The sequence below is a fragment of the Miniopterus schreibersii genome (genome assembly GCF_964146895.1).
Source record: "Miniopterus schreibersii genome assembly, chromosome: 3".
NCBI lineage: Eukaryota > Metazoa > Chordata > Mammalia > Chiroptera > Miniopteridae > Miniopterus > Miniopterus schreibersii.
Window position 1 is genome coordinate 20099715 of NC_138103.1, and position 18804 is coordinate 20118518.

General features: G+C 34.4%; 1 protein-coding gene across 8 annotated transcripts in view; it reads left to right on the top strand.

Annotated features, from left to right (window-relative positions):
- MRTFB (myocardin related transcription factor B) overlaps window positions 1-18804 on the top strand; it is a 262736-nt gene that overhangs the window by 128669 nt on the left and 115263 nt on the right. For 6 of the 8 annotated variants that reach the window (XM_081133191.1, XM_081133195.1, XM_081133192.1 and 3 more), the window contains one exon: window positions 8552-8768. In XM_081133191.1, coding sequence (XP_080989317.1) covers window positions 8615-8768 — 154 coding nt within the window. In that variant the 5' untranslated portion in view covers window positions 8552-8614. Of the gene's footprint in view, window positions 1-8551; window positions 8769-15477; window positions 15541-18804 lie in introns of all 8 variants that reach the window. The other 2 variants (XM_081133187.1, XM_081133189.1) reach the window with 1 other exon arrangement.

The following is an 18804-nucleotide window of genomic DNA, read 5'->3' on the forward strand; positions in this document are numbered from 1 at the left end:
TTTATGTGTGTGTGTGCGCCTATCCCTTAATTTATTGTTGTAATTACACATGATCTTTCTACTTTTGTCTTTTAACTTTTGTACTAGCTTTATAGTTGGTCAAATAATTGCATTTTTTAAGTATTTGCCTTTGTCAGTGAGAATTTACTTCTTCCTATATTTTCTTATTCACATTTCTGATCGAACCTTGATCTCCTGGATCCTAGGTCAACGCTCAAGCGCTGAGCCACGCCCGGCCAGGCTAAACTGTTGGTTTAGAGTACAATATTAACACATTTGCATAAAGTTAGGCAGTAATGAAATAATAGCTAAGTAGTAATTTGTATTACCAGATTCCAGAAAACTTAAAAAAAAAACAAATTTCTAATTTGAGATGTCCTTGGCATCAACATAAATCTTTAAAATGCTTTGTGGAAGAACCTTTTATCTATCTTCCACCTTTCCAGTTTATTGAATTACCACCCTCTTCAGTCCCTTTGTCCCAGGACATAGTGAATGGTCACGGCTAGGAAATGACACTGAAGTCTGGTGACACATCTGTTCTCACTAATTAAGTTTGTATGCTAACCAAAAGTCAGCTGTGTTTATTTCTAAATCTGTTTATGCCAGTAGTTGTAGTAATCATAATTATGTAGTTTGACTAAATATTTTGTAAACTGATGAAATTAGAGTGCAAAAGAAGTTAAATGTTTGGGAACATAGAAACACATTACTTAATACTATTGAATTGAGTGTGGGCGAGAAACTAAAAATATTGGATTAAAAATTATAAAAATGATGCATTCTGTGCTTAAAATCTTTTAAATTTTTGTTCTACTTGAAAGAAATGGAAACTAGAAATTACAGTCAGTCATGGTTTATGCTAGTGACCTGGCACGTCTAGAAAGAGAAAGTCTTGACCCTGTATTGGAAGACTGGCAGACAAATGGACATTTATGCAGTCTAATTTAAAAGAAAATGTTTTAAGACTTTAGTATATCATTTTTAATGACTCCTCTAACTGAGTTTCTCACTTTACCAGTGAACTACCTGGCATGGTTGCCTCAGATAAGAGGGTTTCTCCTCTGGTTAATTAGAAACCAAAGAACAGGAGTACAACTTAGGGGACTCATGGTCCCACCTCCGCTACTTAACTAGCCACAGTAATTTGGACAAGTAAATTAAACTTTAACTTTTTTTCATGTATTTTGCAATACTTTTGAATTTATCAAAATGCCTTTGTTTACATTGTGATAATTCCTAATATCAAGAAGAGTAAAGAACTAGAAAACAAAGAGATTTCTCTCTTTTTAGTGTCTCTCTCTTCTTTCTTTCTCTTCCCTCTTCCCGTTGTCCTTTCCTCCCTGCCTTGCAGATCTGGGAAACTGGAGTACAGTGTAGTTTTTATCTGTTAAATAAAGCATTTATTTAATGTAGTTGCAAATATTTACTTCCCATTTAAATCAGATGGTAATTTTTTCAAGAAAATTAGAGTTTTTAACCCAATAGTTGCTAAATATGGAAATCATCTTAGCTTAAAATTAATTCTCCAATCAATTCTTACTCTCTGAGAATCATTTATTTTCACTAAACTTGGAAAATGCTGTTCAGGCTATTAAAAGACTTGGGTTTTGGTCATTTTACTTGGAGAACTGATAAAAATTTCTAGTTCTTTGTCTTTTTATATGCCAATTTAAAAGCCACATTTGTTTTAAATTTTGCTAATTCAAATTTTTATTTAGAGATTGATCACAATGAATATTTCAGAAATACTGTTTACTTAAGTATTAGTTATAGTACTTAAGAATGCATCAGTTTTTAGGATGTTAAGAATGAAATTTGCTCCCTGTTCATTTGAAACAAATCTACAGTAAACAAGTTAAATAAATCATCTCACTGATATTTTTAGAACTATAACAGCCACTTCAAGCATAGAACAGTTATGTAACTTTTTCTATATAGTGTATTATCAGAATTTGGTATAGTACATTTTTGCTATGTATTTTATGGCGATAACATAAAAATCCAGCCGCTACAAATAAGAATCCTGCTTAGAAGTTGTTTATTTGAAACACTTTAACCTGATGTCAAATACATGTCCTTTTATATTCAGTACATCTACAGCTGTAGATTTCTTTTTGTTCTGGCCTGGAGTTTAATTTCAGTTACGCTCTCTGAGTTTTCTAAAATGGGACAATAAGAGGATAGGGTTTCCTTCACCTGTCACGAAGCAAACATGTGCTACTAACTCCTATTAAGCACTAATGTTATAATTGTCTAATTGACAAAGTCTTGACCTCTAGGAGATAATGAGGGAACCCCAATGCCCATCCCAGTGCCTAAGGCTTTCCCCAATCAATTCTTACTCTCTGAGAATCATTTATTTTCAATATGGGATGTTAAAGAATTGTACAAATGGATCTTTTCACAGCTTTACCTCCCACTTTCTCATGACTCCCTCATCCCCCAGATATTTCTGTCTCCTAATTTGCTCCAACTTATTTACATTTTTGGCACAAAAATGTTGTGTTACTGTGAAAGAATATGGGCTCTAAGGTTGGGAATCCTGGCTTTGATGCTATTCTCTCAAATTTGTTTAATTTTTCCAAGCTTTAGTTTTCTCATCTGTAAAATGAGAATAATACGTACCCTACCTACAGAGAGTTCATTAGGGCAAAATTAAGGAAGGCATAGACAAGACTTAGTGCCAAGCTTAGTAGAAATGTAGTAAATATTCTTCCCTTTTCTTATTTTCACTTGTCATTTCTATTTTTTAAATTAGGAAACTGGGTCCCTGAGAGGTTAAGTGACTTGCCAAAATTTAAAATCTCTAGCCACACCCTTTTTTAGAGTTCCCTCCAAGGGGCCTGTAGATTCATCTTTCCTACTACTCATTCCAGCCTTTCCAACTGCCCAAATCTAAGAACCTCCACCACTCTCAATTCTCTGTTTCCTTTACCTTTCAAATGAGCCAGTCATCAAGCCTAGAAATTTTGCCTCTTAAATATTAATTTGAATTTATTCCCTATTCTGCATTTCTACCATCTTAACTTAGTCCCTCAGCATTTTAGCATGAGATTTTACCAGTCACCTACCTCTGCCAGAATTATCTTTCTAAAATACCAATCCAATCATATCACTGTTTGTAGAGTCCACATTCCTTCACAATTGTGCTTTAACTTACCACATCAGCCTTATCTTCTGCCCCTCCATGCCATGCCCTTTCTACACTGGCCCCATCAAACCTTTGCTGGTAGGCAAAAACTGTTCATGCCACTATGCTTTGATGAGAAAAACTTCTTTGCCTACCAACTCTTATTCATCCTTGAAGACTTTTCCTAGTTTACCCAAATAAAATTAGGTGTTTAATTCTTTAGGTTCCCATAGCACTTCATACCTATTTATATTCTATGATTTTTCACACATGCTGGAATAGTTTGCTACTGACCTCTCTTCCCTCATTGGGCAAATGACTTATTCTCTATAAAATAAGGGGGGGGGAGGGTGGTTCTACTAGATGAATGAATCTCAACCTGGCTACACATTAGAATCACTCTGTCTAAGACCAATTATATCAAAATCTCTGCAGATCCTCTCCCTTTGCCCGCACCCATCAGGGATTTTTCCCCTCAAATGATTATCATATTGTGAAGAAGGTTGAGAACCACTTATACTAGACCTTAGTTCTAAGGTACCTTTCAGCTAAAATATTGTTATTCTGTGAACTTACATAGTCTTTTTTTTTTTTCTCAAATATATATTGATTTCAGAGAGAGGAAGGGAGAGGGAGAGAGACAGAAACATCAGTGATGAGAGAGTCATTGATCGGCTGCCTCCTGCACGCCCCCGACTGGGGATTGAGCCCGCAACCCGGGCATGTGCCCTGACCGGGAATCGAACCGCGATCGCCTGGATCCTAGGTTGCCGCTCAGCCACTGAGCCACGCCCGGCCAGGCTTACATAGTCTTTTGAAATATAAGAACATTCGACTAATCAAACCAGGAATTAAATTAGAAAAAATAGGGGAACAAAAACACTTTTTATGATAATAGTTAAGGAAAAGTAGTAGGTAGTGAAATAATATTTGTGTAGAAACATGTAACTTTAGAGCTCTGATTTTTTCGTTCTGTAATAATTGTTAAAACTGAATATGGCCAGATTGGTTAAAGTGTTTCTCTCTGCAATTCTCTTCCCCCCCCCAATATTATTAAGAGAATACACACACACACATACACACATACACACATACACACACACATTTAACAAGAGTTTGTTCTAATATTAATTTTGAACTCTAACATTTAATATTTAACAATTGTCACCAGGAGCTTTGAAGGAAGAACAGATAACATAAAATAACACAGTGTTGACATCAGTAATTTACCCAACCCAGTGACACATAATTCTGTTTCTCAAAAGTGCATTTAATATGAAATTTTCAACTTGTTTGATCATAGGACTTCATTGTAAACACTCTTCTAATGTAGGAAATTACTTTGTGTGTGTGGAAAATTTTGCCTTTGGATTTCTTAATCCAAGTTTTATCTTGTTTGAATTTAGAAATTTATTTTTACTGGCTGTCAGGCAGATATTTTCCTGTTTGTAATTCAGGGACGCTTTAAAGGCCAGAGACAACAGTTTTGTTGTTGCTAAACATTTTTTGTTGAGTATGTTTGGATCTCCTACCTGTCTGCATTTGGCTGATTATATATTAAACTTCTGTAGTTTGATATTGACATTCTTTGAATTCCATTATTATTTAGCTTTTTTTTTTTTTAATATATCTTTATTGATTTCAGAGAGGAAAGGAGACGGAGAGAGAGAGATAGAAACATCAATGATGAGAGAGTCATTGATCAAGCCCGCAACCCAGGCATGTGCCCTGACCGGGAATCGAACCCTGATCGCCTGGATCCTAGGTCGACGTTTAACCACTGAGCCACGCCCAGCCGGGCTTATTTAGCATTTTTAATATAACAGTGATTACAAATCATTTTATTTACTAATATTTCATGTAAATTAGTCATTATGAGCAATAAAGTACAGTGGAAAGAGATTTGCCCTGAGACTTCATTTGATTCAAATTAAATGTTAGCACTGGTTTTGGGACTATCTTAGCCTATTAATAGCCTAGCATCTTTTTAAATATTATATCATTATTGGTGTTATCTTGATTCCATTCAGAAAAAAGATATGAGTGAATCAATAGATGAACAAATAAAATGTGATGCCTCTTGTTTTTTTCCTGTATTATATTTTCTGTCTCTAAGTGTAGTATCTGACAATGGTTTGTTTTTGGAGAGTAGAAGCCATGTGCCAGGTTGATATTCCTATTCTGCTGTGTTTTAATCTAGTGCTAGATAAATGTTTGATTAGTTTCATTTTAGAATGAAGTTATGCTATTGGGATATGTAAGATATTAAGTTGATATTCATTTTGTCAGTTCTAGACAAATTAATATTTTATCACAGTTTGTCTAGTTAAAGCTACATGATTGCTTTACTTTTATAATTAAATTATGACCCAATGAAAAAATCTTTTCTAATGCCATATTTTAAACATCTCAGTCAGAGACTATTGGACAGGGAGTGTTTCTTTATGTTTGATGTTTGATTTCTGTTTCAAAAAATAAATAAAATCAAGCAGTTAAGTAGATATTAGGTGACAGCTTGCAAATTTGGTAGTAGGATTTCAGAATAGGCTAACACTTATTCTTTTCCTTTTGCTACGTTTTGTAAAGATTTTCTTAGTTTATAATTTTCTTAACTTGAAGGGATGTGTGGGAGTTTAGGGTGAGCATAATGTCAAGGAATAGTAGGGTGAAAGAAATTATTCAATATGAAGAACAGATAATATTCCATGGAGACATTTTAAAATTTTGTGCCTAAAGGATCTTTGAAATTATGTGACAGTTTGTACATCTTAACATTATAAGGCATTATGGTACTTGTAGCTTAGAATTAATTTTCTGTGAATGTACTTTATTCTATATGAATAAATAATTTGAAATGAAAATTCATAGTTTTGAAAAAAATCAAGAAATCATATTTTTATATTCCCTAGAAAAGTAAGTCATTTTACTTACATACTCACTTACCTAACACATATTTTTGAGATTCCAGCCTTTCTGGGCTTTTTGTTTGCATGACCTCTTTTTCTAACCATTTACTTCCATCCTATTTATATCTTCCTATTTAAAGTATGTCACTCATTGGCATGTATTGTTAGACTTTTAAAAATTTATTCTGTTTATCTCTGTCTTTTAATAATAGTGTTTAGTTAATTTACATTTAACATAATCATTGATAAGGTTGGATTTAGGTCTAATATTTTACTGTGTTTGTTGTTTTTCTTATTTTTTATTTGTTTGTTTCTCTATTCTTTTTAGCTTAATTGAATATTTTTAGAATTTCTTTTAATTCCCTATTGGCTTTTTAACTAAAAAGATTTGTATTTTTAATGGTTGCTGTAGGAATTACAGTATACAACCTTAATGTCTCAGCCTACTTTAAGTTAAAATTTTCCGACTTTTATATAATGTATAGAAATGTAAGAATGTTGTAATATGGTCACCTCTCTCTCATCCTTTATGTTATAACTGCCATATATACATCTATTTACCTTATAAACCCTATAACTGTTACAATTTTTACTTTGAATCATAATATTAAAGAAATGAAGAGGGAAAACTAGTTTTTGGTATTTATCTACATGTTTACTGTTTCTGATGCTTTTCATTCCTAATATCCAAGTTTTTATCTGGTAACACTGCCCTTCAGCCTGAAGAAATTCTTTTAGCATTACTTGCAGTATGTGTCTGCTAGTGACACTTTTGCCTTCACTATTAAAGGGTATTTTTGTTGGATGTGGAATTTTGGATGCATAGTTATAAGAGACCCTGGATTTTGTAAGGTTCCCTCTCAAGAGTATTGTTATATTTTAACACACAGTTAACCTTGCTGAACTCACTTTTGCAAACTCCATCTTTCCTATGGTGAGCAGCAGCTGAAATCTCAATTCTGTTCTTTTTGCCTTAGTTGGGCTGTTAGGAGTCTGCCCTGTGTGTGCATAATTTTAGGGGTCAACCAGAGGCTTGAGCAGAGTTTACACACAGAATTTAGGGGTTCCTCTTTTGTGGCTTTCTCCTTTCTGGAAACTAAATATAGAGTCAAGAAATTGATCCACATATACATGGTCAGTTGACTTGCAACAAAGGTGCAAAGCCAGTTTAATGAAGAAAAGATTACCTTTTCAACATATGGTGCTGAGGCAATCAGATATCCTTATGTCAAAAAGAAAACCAGAAAACTTTGATTCAGATCTCACAGCATATGTAAAAATTAACCCAAAGTGGATTGTAGACTTAAATGTAAAACAAAAACTGTAAAATATCTAAAAGAAAACATAAGAGATAATCTTTGTGACCTTGGGTTAATCAAAGATTTCCTAGCTTCAACACTAAAAACATGATCCATAAAAGAAAAAATTGATAAATTGGACTTCATCGAATTCAAAACATCCATTCTTTACAAAACACTATTATGAGCATAGAAAGATAAGCCATTGTTGCAAGTTACATATCTGATACAGGTCTTTTGTCCAGAATATATAAAGAACTCTCAAAACGATAAGAAAATAAACTACCTAATTTTAAAAATGAAAATATTCGATCGGATACTTAACCAAAGATACACATATAGCAAGCACATTAAAAGATGCTCAACATCATTAGAGAAATGCAAATTAAAACCACAATGAAATACCACTGTAATTCACTGCTGGTAAGAATGCAAAATGGCACAACCACTTTGGAAAACAGTTTGCTAGTTTCTTTAAAATTTGAACATGCAGCTGCCATATGATTCAACCCTTTCATTTCTAGATATTTACCCAAGAGAAGTAAAAGCATGTATCCATATAAATACTTGTACAAGAATGTTCATAGCATCTTTATTTTCTATTAAGTAAGAACTGTAAACAACTCAAATGTCTACCAATAGATAAATGGATAAACAAACTATGGTATGAAATGCTACTGAGCAGGCAACACTTTTATCAAATGTTTTGCCACTGCATAATATGGACCACCATCCTTCTAGCTTCCCATAGTAGTTTTCTTGCTGGCCACCACTCAGCCTCTAAGCCAGTGTCACATATTTAGGGTTTTTGTTGTGTCTTTGGCACTTTAGTTACTGATTTCTCTGTCAATTAGGTTAATTTATAGCAGTTAAGATAGATTTTCAAGCCAGACTGCTTTTTTATTTTCATCAGCATTAGTTGCCTTTTGTCTCATCTTAGGATGCATTAAAATCTTTAATGACACCAATAACTATAACTTCTCTTTACACTATACTAAAAAATTGTACAAAATACTTTCAACTTTTATTTATCTAGTTGTTAGGTGGGAAATATATTATATCTGTGTGTTGTACAAGGAACCTGAAGTCCAGAGACGGCAGCTATCACACAGCAGTGAAACTGAACTAGAACCAAGGGATCCCATTTTAATACTTTTGTGTAAATTAGAGAAAAATAAATGTACCACGTGCTTACACATTCTTTATTTTGACAGTCTTTTCAACAGACCACGTTTAAGAGGTGTCTCGGACTCCCTATTGCCAGTGGCTGGAACACAATGGATCACACAGGGGCACTAGACACTGAGGATGAATTGGGACCTTTAGCCCATCTTGCTCCAAGTCCTCAAAGTGAAGCCGTTGCTCATGAATTCCAGGAACTCTCCTTGCAGTCCAGTCAATACTTACCCCCTCTGAATGAAAGGAAGAATGGTGAGTTCTTCAGCATGTGCTATGGGGACTTTGATTTGAAGATTAACCTTTTTGTGAGCCCAATTTATTTTTCTTTGGTTTTTTTTTGGGTTTTTTTTTGCCAGTTACATTTGACAGTCTGTCACACAGGAGAGAGCCTATAGGGGTACTACCTGATTTTGAGTAATAGGCAGATTTTCATTTTCCATCCAATTCTTCCATTATTTCCCCAGTGTCTTTAGTAGCAACATTCTCTTTGGAAATGAGCTTTAGATTCAACCATTTTAACACCAGCAGCAGATTTCATGCTAGAATGGTATTGGAAAGTAGCTTCTTGTGGTGATTCCAGGGAAGATAGATTGTGGAATTAAATAGATTTCCTTCCCAATTTTCCCATCTCCAATGTGTTGCAGCTCAATTTCAGAATTGGCAGAATTTGAGCTATCTTAATGATCACTAAGAAAACAAGGGTGTTTTATTTGAGTATTTTTTATATTAATCGGTATAAGATATGGCCATATTTCCAGTCCTTGGCTGGCTCATCCTTGTATATAAAATAAATATTTTCTATGTATTTGTTATCTGTTCAGGAAATTTTCATTGATCACAGAGGCATCCCAGAGTTTCCAGAAAACACAATACTGCCAATTTTTAACATAAATGGAGAGAGATGATATAACGTAATACTTAAAACATAAAAACTAACAAATATAAAATATTAAAATTTACACATATGCATATTAAAAGTGCAGAATTAAGAATTTTCAACTGGATTTATTGTGCTTTTCTCACTTCTGATAAGCCTTATATTCACAAATATATTTTTTTAATTTCACTTTTAAAAGAAAGAAAAGTTTCCCTGTAAAACACTTCCATATGTACTAGGTTGTTATTTTTCTGTTTCCTAGTGTTTCCCAATTCTTTTCATTATTGGCCTTATCTTATTTAGGAAAATGGATAAAAGATATACATACCCTACTAGTCTTAGTTTTTTAATACATGTCTTTGGAGTATAAATTGCTCTCCCTTCAAATAAGATATCTGATTCTTATATGTGATACTTGCTGTTAGGCACAGCCCTTGTGCAGTTTAATTGGTATACAGCAATATTTTGGCTAAGGTGCTGCCAAAGCCTTCATGAAGCTGGGGTTGACGGATGATGGCTTTAGAACCTTCCATCAGCTAGGGCCTAGCTTTATCTTAGTGGTTGAGAGAGAAGAATCACATTTTCTGAAACATGACTAAATGTGATCAAATTTACACAGTACACTTGGATCAGTATAATAATGCTCAAATTATTATCTGACAAAAAAGAGAGTTGAGCAGATATAAAGTTGCCCTAATATACAGTTGCTCAAGAAAGTGGTCATGTGTAGCAGAGGAGAGAAGTGAAGTGTGTGGAATAGGTTTCTACTCTGTGAGGATTTATTTGATCCAGCTCACCACATTCTCTTGCAAGAATGTTCTCTTGAGTATGTATGCCTGAATATAAGGTAAGCTCAAAGACAAGATGGTCTCTGCTTGTAAACTTTCAGGGAGGTAGATGAAATGGTAAAAGTTTTAACTAATTTAGTTACATATATATAATTTAAGTCACATTTTATGAAGCAGTACAATAATATAGAAGAATTGCTTTATCCACGCTCATATTTCATAAAATGAGTGTTGCTCAAGCTCTGTCCATGAATCTTTGTGGTGTTTTTATCATCAGTAGAACCTCTGCATCATCCATCTAGCATGAAAATCCAGGGTGCATCTTCATTTCTGTCTCCTTTGTTTGAGTTACAGCAGTTGTTGAATATATGCATAATCTGACACCGAAGATTTTATGTGTAAACCACAAGTATCATTTACAAAACAGTGGGGCTGCAGGGGTTTTTTTTGTTTTTTTGTATGTGTCTTATAGTTATATATTCATAATCTCTATAACATAATTACTCAGGTTTCATCTGTGATTTGTTATAATATTTTAAGGGGCTGTAGTTTCTGTTTCTGAATCTAATCCTTTTTTAAAGTAGTAATACATTCACAGAGTTTAAAAAGTAGAGATTACGAATGGGTACATGGTGAAAGGTAGGTCACCTTCCCAGTCTTGTCCCTTAGCTACCCAGTTCCTGCCCCAGAATTAGCAACTGTTCACTTGTGTCCCTTCTGGAGAATACTATTTGATGACATTTTTAAAAGCAGTTTTGAAAGTCTTTGTAACAGCATCCAACACTTTGAATGTTAAGGTTATACCCTAGGAATAATTTGTTGATTTTTTTCCTCCCACTTTTTTTTCCTGATTCTATTAAGATATTTCTGTAAACATCCTAAAACCAGCTTCTAATGAAGTGGATTAAAAAATTTTTTAGCCTGGCGGGCATGGCTCAATGGTTGAGCATTGACCTATGAACCAAGAGGTCATGGTTCGATTCCTGGTCAGGACACATGCCCAGGTTGTGGGCTCCATCCCCAGTAGGGAGCATACAGGAGGCCGCCAATCAGTGATGTTTCTCTCTCTCTCTCTCTCTCCCTCTTCCTCTCTCTGAAATCAATAAAAAAAAGTTTTTTTTAAATATATATTTTTAATTAAATTTGTTGGGGTGACATTGGTTAATAAAGTTGTATAGGTTTCAGGCGTACAATTCTCTGATACATCATCTGTATATTGCATTGTGTGTTTACCACCCAAAGTCAGATCTCCTTCCATCACCATATGTTTGACCCCTTTTACCCTTTACTACCTCTCCCCCAGTCCCCTTTCTCTCTGGTAACCACCATACTATTGACTGGGTCTATGAGTTATCGATTGTTTTGTTTGTTCATTTGTTACTTTCACCTTTATATCTTACATATGATTGAAATCATGTGGTTTTTGACTTTTTCTATCTGACTTATTTTGCTTAGCATGATACACTCAAAATTGATACATGTCGCAAATGGCAGTATTTCATCTTTTTTATGGCTGAGTACTATCCCATTGTATATATGTACCACATTTCTTTATCCAGTCATCTATAGAAGGACACTTCAGTTGTTTCCATGTGTTGGCCACCATGAATAATGCTGCAGTGAACATAGGGCTACATACATATATCTTTACGAATAAATGTTTTACTCTTTTTGTAATTTTTTGAGGAACCTCCATGTTGTTTTCCATAGCTAATGTGTTTTTCTCAAATACTTTTTTGTTTACTATTAAGTAAATGAAAGAGCATCTCATAATATAAAATATTGTATAAGCACTCAAATATGAGATAATCTCCTTTTTTCTAACAAGTGACTTCAGGAAGTTAAAAACCTTACCTTATACTTAGGCATACACTCTAATTTTAGGTTTATGCTATATTAGCCTAGTTCATGTATACATTACGAAGCATAAATGGAATCCCTGTACAGCTATCAGAAGTCTAGGTTTCCGATGCAGTTATGTGAGTACATGGAATAACATATAGATGGAAGAACCATAACTTTCTTACCTTAATGCTTTTTCAAGTTTATTCTTCATTTTTTAGGTCTTCTTAATGCCATGTTTAAATCATATCATATACAAAATGTAGGTATTAGCCTAAAAATTAATTAATACAAAGTACAGTTTAAATGCTTTGAGATAATCAGGTTTAGATATTTTCTTGATTTTTGTGTTTTGTCATTCCTAAGTATTTGAATTTCACTTGTTAGAATTATTTTCTTTTCTGTTGGGGGAAAATGATGACATTTCAATTTGGGTTTAGTGTGTAGAAGGATTATGTCACCAAATAGTTTATAAATAAACTTTACAAGGAACGTGAACTTGACATTTAAGTAATGATTCCAGGATCTCCCCTTATTTTTTATTAATATTTATGTTGGCATTGGTAGTGGATTGGCAAAATATTCCCACTACTGGAGTAAACATGATAGATGTTTAGAAAAGATAAGCTAGGGTTTCCTTTATCTGTGAATGTGGCCAAAATAATTCTGGAGTTAGTGGCACTTCAAAAGTAAGGCAACCGTTTAGGCAGTTAACTCTTCCCAACAAGTGAGTCCTTCATAAAAGGAAGTAGATATGCAGAGACACATAACTAATGTACCTTACAAGACAGTGCACACACGGGTACTGAGCTTTGTTTTGACATTTTATACACACAGCAGACTCATTTTCGTGTTTCAGTATTAACATTCCTTCAAATGGTGGGAATTAAAGGGAAATCAGTCAGGGGAAATCAGTCCTTTTATTGTTTAAATAGGAAAGCTCAGGTGCTGTAAATTGAGTGTAGCTTTATAAAAGGAAGAAAAGGCAAAGTTGATGGAGACAACATACCTGAAAGAGCTGCAGCCCCTTTGCTGGGATCCACACGTGGATGAGACGATGAAGAAGAAGCTTTTCATTCATGAGGCCATTTGCAAGACTAATCTATGCTGGTTGGTGAATTTAAGCTTTTAAGTCATTGCCAGCAGTATCATATAGTAAGCGGATAAGTAGATACAGATTCCCCTTTTATAAAACTGTTTGGTATTTCACTACTTCTTGGTATGTCTCTGAAGATGAGGCTCAATCATGTTAACACAGCCACAGATATACCAGGCCAGCTGTTAGTATTAGTGTCAAGTACGTGGCAAATAAGCACCTGCCACCTTTTTCTCTCTAAATTAACTCCTCTTCCTAAATTAACCGGCTTTTTTGAAACTGTACTTACTATGAAATAGCATGTTTTAGGCCTCAGTGAAAAGGAGACTTATTTGTTGTTCTTATTTTAAACTTTGGTATTACTAGTTACTACAGTTGTTAGGTTTTTGAGCTTATAGTCCCATCTTGAAAAGTGTTTTTCCTAAAATTTCCATCTGTTAAATTTATTACACTGAACAATTTTAGACCATCTCTTGTTCTTACTAGAAAGAAAATAATTTATTCAAAAGTCTGTTGCACACAAGGGAATACAGGGTGGCTCTTTGTGTTGCATCCAATATGGTATTAATTCATTCGCAAACAGTCACATGAACTTTGCCTCACCATGGAACCCAGCCAAAAAGACTGCCTGCCCTGTACCATGGAAAATAAATGGCACATGTTTGCAGTGGGTCTTTTTTGGGGGGTTTTACTTTGAAAACATTTCCCACCCCTCATTAACCTGTTAGGCTTACTGGTAGTCTAAAGGTGATGAGCTTTTGTCTTGAGCACGACCTTGCTCCTTAGAATGTCCAGGAGTGGTATGGCCTAATGGAGACTGGTGAGGGAAAGAGAGGAAGAAGCTGTTTTTCTCTGGAGCAGACAGCCAGGCATAAAATTCTCAGTGTCATAAATGGAAAAGAAATCATTAGAGACAGGGAACTATGGAGTCTTGCTTTCTCTTATCTAAAATTGTCTTGTCATTAGCTTTACTGTTAACATATTTAGGAACTTGAATATTTAAAATTCTCAAAGATATTAGTAAATATTCTGATATATTTAGATAATTTCTTTTCCTGCTTTCAGGAGTTACTTAAGAATATTTAGACTTAGAAGAGAAATATATACTCCTTAAATATTTTCCTTAGTTAGTTTTGAATATTTTTTAAAATTAGGCTTTAGGACTTATACTAACCATAATTATAAAGTTTAAGAGCCAACTATGAACCTCTTGACAACTGCAAAATGAAGTCCTTGATTAATTGTGGCAGCTCTCATACTGTTGTTTTTGTGACAATCTCTTAAACCCTGTCGAATGAAAAAGCCAGGTAAGTAGCTTAAAGGTGAGGTGCTGTCCCTTCACATTGGGCTTTATAAAATCTATTAAATAGCATGTTTTGTTTCACAATGTAAATAAGCACCTATAACCCTTTCCACCTTCTTTCTTCTATTCGCGGTTTCTTATTTAGGTAGTTTTGCTGTTACTGAGGATTTAGTTTGCTTCAGTGGATTGCTGAACACACCCAAGCAGAGAGAGAGAGAGCTGGCATGATCCGAACACTAACAAAGGCGTGTTTTGGTTATCACTTACAGCTTCCGAAGTGCATCAGCAAGACCATAGGCCCCAGTTATGTAACACCCCGAAGCCTCATTTTGAGCTAATTCAGTCTTTAGATTGTGTCCTGTCCCAGAAAGACCCTGAGGACCAGCAGTTAACATATTTATGTTAAAAATAAGATTTAGAACATAATTAGCAGTTTAATCCAACATGAGACCACATTACTTTAAACTTATAAAAATGTTTGCCTAAAATTTTTACAAGGCTTTTCAAGAGTTATTAGTCTCCTGTTTCTCAGGAAGCAATTTTAAAAGGTAACATATAAAATATAAATGATTAATTAATAAATATTACTCAACTACAATCCCCTAACTCCTTAGACCTTTTAGGGCTACTTGGAATTGAATAATTTATAGTTGAATAATTGAATCAGACCCTATGCTGGGCCAAGAGACTTGGTTCAAATTAAGTCAATGCTCTTTTTACTTGTATCAGCCATCTAACCCAACCACAGTCACCTCTTCTAGCTAAAAAGGAAGAGAAAGGATAGACATAGGGAATGTACTGGGAAAAAAGTGATCCATGATTAATTTTCTTCCTTTATTACTTTATTTTAAGACATCAGTAATAAAGTGTTATTGTGACAGAAAGCAACAAGACAGTTATGTCGGAATAACAAATGTATTTGAATTTTCTCTTGGGTTTGTAGTTAATAATCACCCAGACTAACTAATAAATATCATACCCAGTGTTTTTCTAAATCCTTTAAGTAATCCATACTGTTGGCTACCCTCACCTGCTACCCTCACTATTATTAACAGGAAGTGTAGTCTTTTGGGAGTCAGGACTCCAGTCTCCTCTGCTGACTCAGTCTGTGAGCATGGGTAAGTCTCAGAAGCTCTCTGTCATGGTACGCTTATTGTAAATTCGTGTGGTAGCTTTCAGCCCATGTGTCTTTCTCTGGCTGCCCTCCCTCATTGCATCATGTGTTCTTATCTCGCATTACCATTTTTGCCTTGTGCTATTCATTGGGCAGCAGAAATTGAAAGAATGGAAGGTAACTTCCATCTCAGTTAACCGATGGAATTTTCTATAGATAGGAATTAGTAATGTTGCTGTTAAATACGCTCCTCACAGATATATTATTAAACATACATGCCAGCTCTCTCAACTGGTCAGACATTCCCCCATATTGAAAAGGAAGCAGAAATTGACTAAGTTTGTGTTATCCTGAAAAATGATGTATCTAATTTAGAATATGCCATATCTTCCTATTCATGGTTTTCAAGGGTTGGCAGGTATGTGTTAACATTTTTATAATAGCATTAAATTATCAGTTAAAAGACAGTATTTTAGCTTCTTTTTTTAAGCCCAAATTATTCACGTTCTTTTTTGGTCATTTATGTTATTACTTTTATTAAGAAAATGTTAATAGTTGAGTGCCTGTTTCACCAACTTAAATTTTTGATATACGACCTCTCTATTTAATAATGATATAACAAGAAAAGCAAAAAGTCTGACTCACAACTTGTGATTGGTTCTTGTAGGCTAAGTTTAAGAACTAACAAGTTTTGGAGTTATTCAGCACTCTGCAGATTTGAGATTTATAGCTACAAAATAGGAGACCCCCTTTGACAGAAGCTTTGATCCCAACAGATCCGTTAAGAAGTTTATCAGTTTGAGTAATCAAACAACATGTACAGTACTATATAAAAAAAAGTTTACCATATCAGAATATTTAGCTCTCCTAAAGTATTAAAAAAAATTCAAGAGTAGAAATGGGGATACTTTTTACTGTTAGAAAACATTTATTGAATGATCATTGTGTCTGTTACCTTAAAATAATTAAGCCTCTAGTACAATATTGGCAATTCAAAATTTAGTATACTCTCATAAAATTGTTGGACACACAGATCTTTGAAAGTAATTCCCTCAACTATATACAGAAAATTAATTTAGAGATGATTCTTGCAGATAACTGAGAGGAAGAAAAACCTAGTTTTAAAGAAAGAGAACTGCAGAGTCAAGCCTAGAGCCTGCTCTGTAGCTCTAGGTGTGTGGTGTCAGGCCGCACAAAGTCTGTCATCTATAAATAGTAACCATGTTAGATGTACCATATAGGTTGTTGGGGGATTAAATGAAATAAAGCATTTATAGTAACCAGCACATCATTAGTACATGTCAGTCAGTCAGCATTGCATGCTTGATGTAAACATTCCAGAAGAGGCACAGGGGTGGAGAGCACCAACTCTGGAGCCGCCCTGTGTGTCTGGATCCCGGCTACAACACCACTAGTTATGTGAATTTAGACAAATTTGATATGTGTTCTTTGCCTTGATCCTTCATCTACAAAATGGGGATCGTACTAATACCTGCTTCTTAGGGTTGCTGAGGATTAAATGAGTTCATATAAGTCAAGTATTTAGAACAGTGTGGGCATATAATTAGCACACTCGTACTGTTTTTTTAAATATGTATGTTTTGAGAATGGAGCATTTCAGTTCATACTAAGTGAATATAGTTTGTCAGGGTTCCGCCATGGTGTTTTATAACTTAATGTTTCTTTCAATAATCCCAGTAATTTTTGCCCCCATTTTCTGCAAGTTGTTTTTTTTAAAGACGTCAGAGTGACATGCAATTTCTTAATGTCTCACTGTGTGCCTGCAGAACATTTGAAGAGCAACTTATCTGATGAGAGCTGAGAGGGCTAATGTAGTAGGCACTGATTTCCCATGAAGTTCGTTTCTCTTGTTGGTACTGCCAGTTCCCACAATCCTAGCATTCCCTGGGCATCAGTCAGTGTCTACAAGGAATGATTTTCAAATATTAAAGCATGTGAAAAGACAAACAGGCCAAAACTCAGAGCTCTCTAGGGACTACGACCTCCAAAACAGACTCCGTTCTGACATTTTCACAGGCTGCTTGAAGGAATTCCAGCAGGGTCATTCCATTTGGTAAACTCCAAAACAAACGCTCTGTCATCGAGGACTGATTTACAGATTTTTCTCCTTATGTACTTGTTCTGAAGAGATTAAGATAGTAGATATGGTTGCTGAGATTCTTATAAGGTATTTGATGTATATGATAAGTACTATACAGAAGACTTTTGGTATTTTGAAATAATAAAAGTTATTATGTTGAAAGAAATTTCTTGCTCTGAGTTGTCTTTTAAATTCTTTTTCTTTTTGATTCCAGAAAATTCATGTCATAACCATATCTCTAAACTAAAAATGTTCATTATTAACCCAATTATTTAACAAAGAAATAGACTAAATTCAGAAACAATCTTTTATAAAACAAACATACATGAAAATATGTATATGATTACTTGTTTCACAGTGACCTTTGGGATATGTGAAAACAAACAGTTCTAGTGTGGTAGAAATTTCCTGCAAAATCTTGGTGTGATAGCAGCTGTTTAGATGAGGCTTTAAGGTTACTGGGGTGGGGGAAAATCTATAAGTTGTTTTTCAATCACTCTGAATCCTCTAAAAATATTTCACTGTGTATTATTATATATTTCTCTTTTAAAAAAAAGAATACACTCCTAAAAATAAATGAGAAGGTCAGAACCCAAGAGATTTGGAGCCTGGACAACTTAAGGAAATGGGTAATTAGGACTTACTTGGTTTATAGTTGGCCTTAAATGCCACAGCCTCATGGTTGTCCAAGTCTGAAGTCTGTGAGTAGCATGTGTGAAGTTCCAGAGGTGAAGAGCATTCCTCATTTGAAGGGAGTGCTCTTGTTATCAGGTTTATTGGCAGATTTTGTATGGTTTGTTTCCTTCTTGCATGTTTCTTTTCAATGAGATAATCCTTTGGATGAATATGCAAAGTTTTAGCAATTGAAAGAGTCCTTATACATTGAAACATTTCTTATGATTTGATACCTCATTCTGTTGTAGGATTATGTTTTGAACAGATTTAAAAATGGGACACAGGCAAGTAAATTGATACATGATCTCAACCAAGCCTCTCAAAATCGGTAGTAAAAATAAAACTTGTTTTATTATAAATATTCTAATAACTTGTCAGGAACCCAGGATATTTCAGAGGTCTCTTAGTAAAATAAAATGGAAGCAAATGTGAAATATTAAGTTGCTTAGTAATTGATCACAAATAGTTATTGAATGTACTAAAAATTGTGTG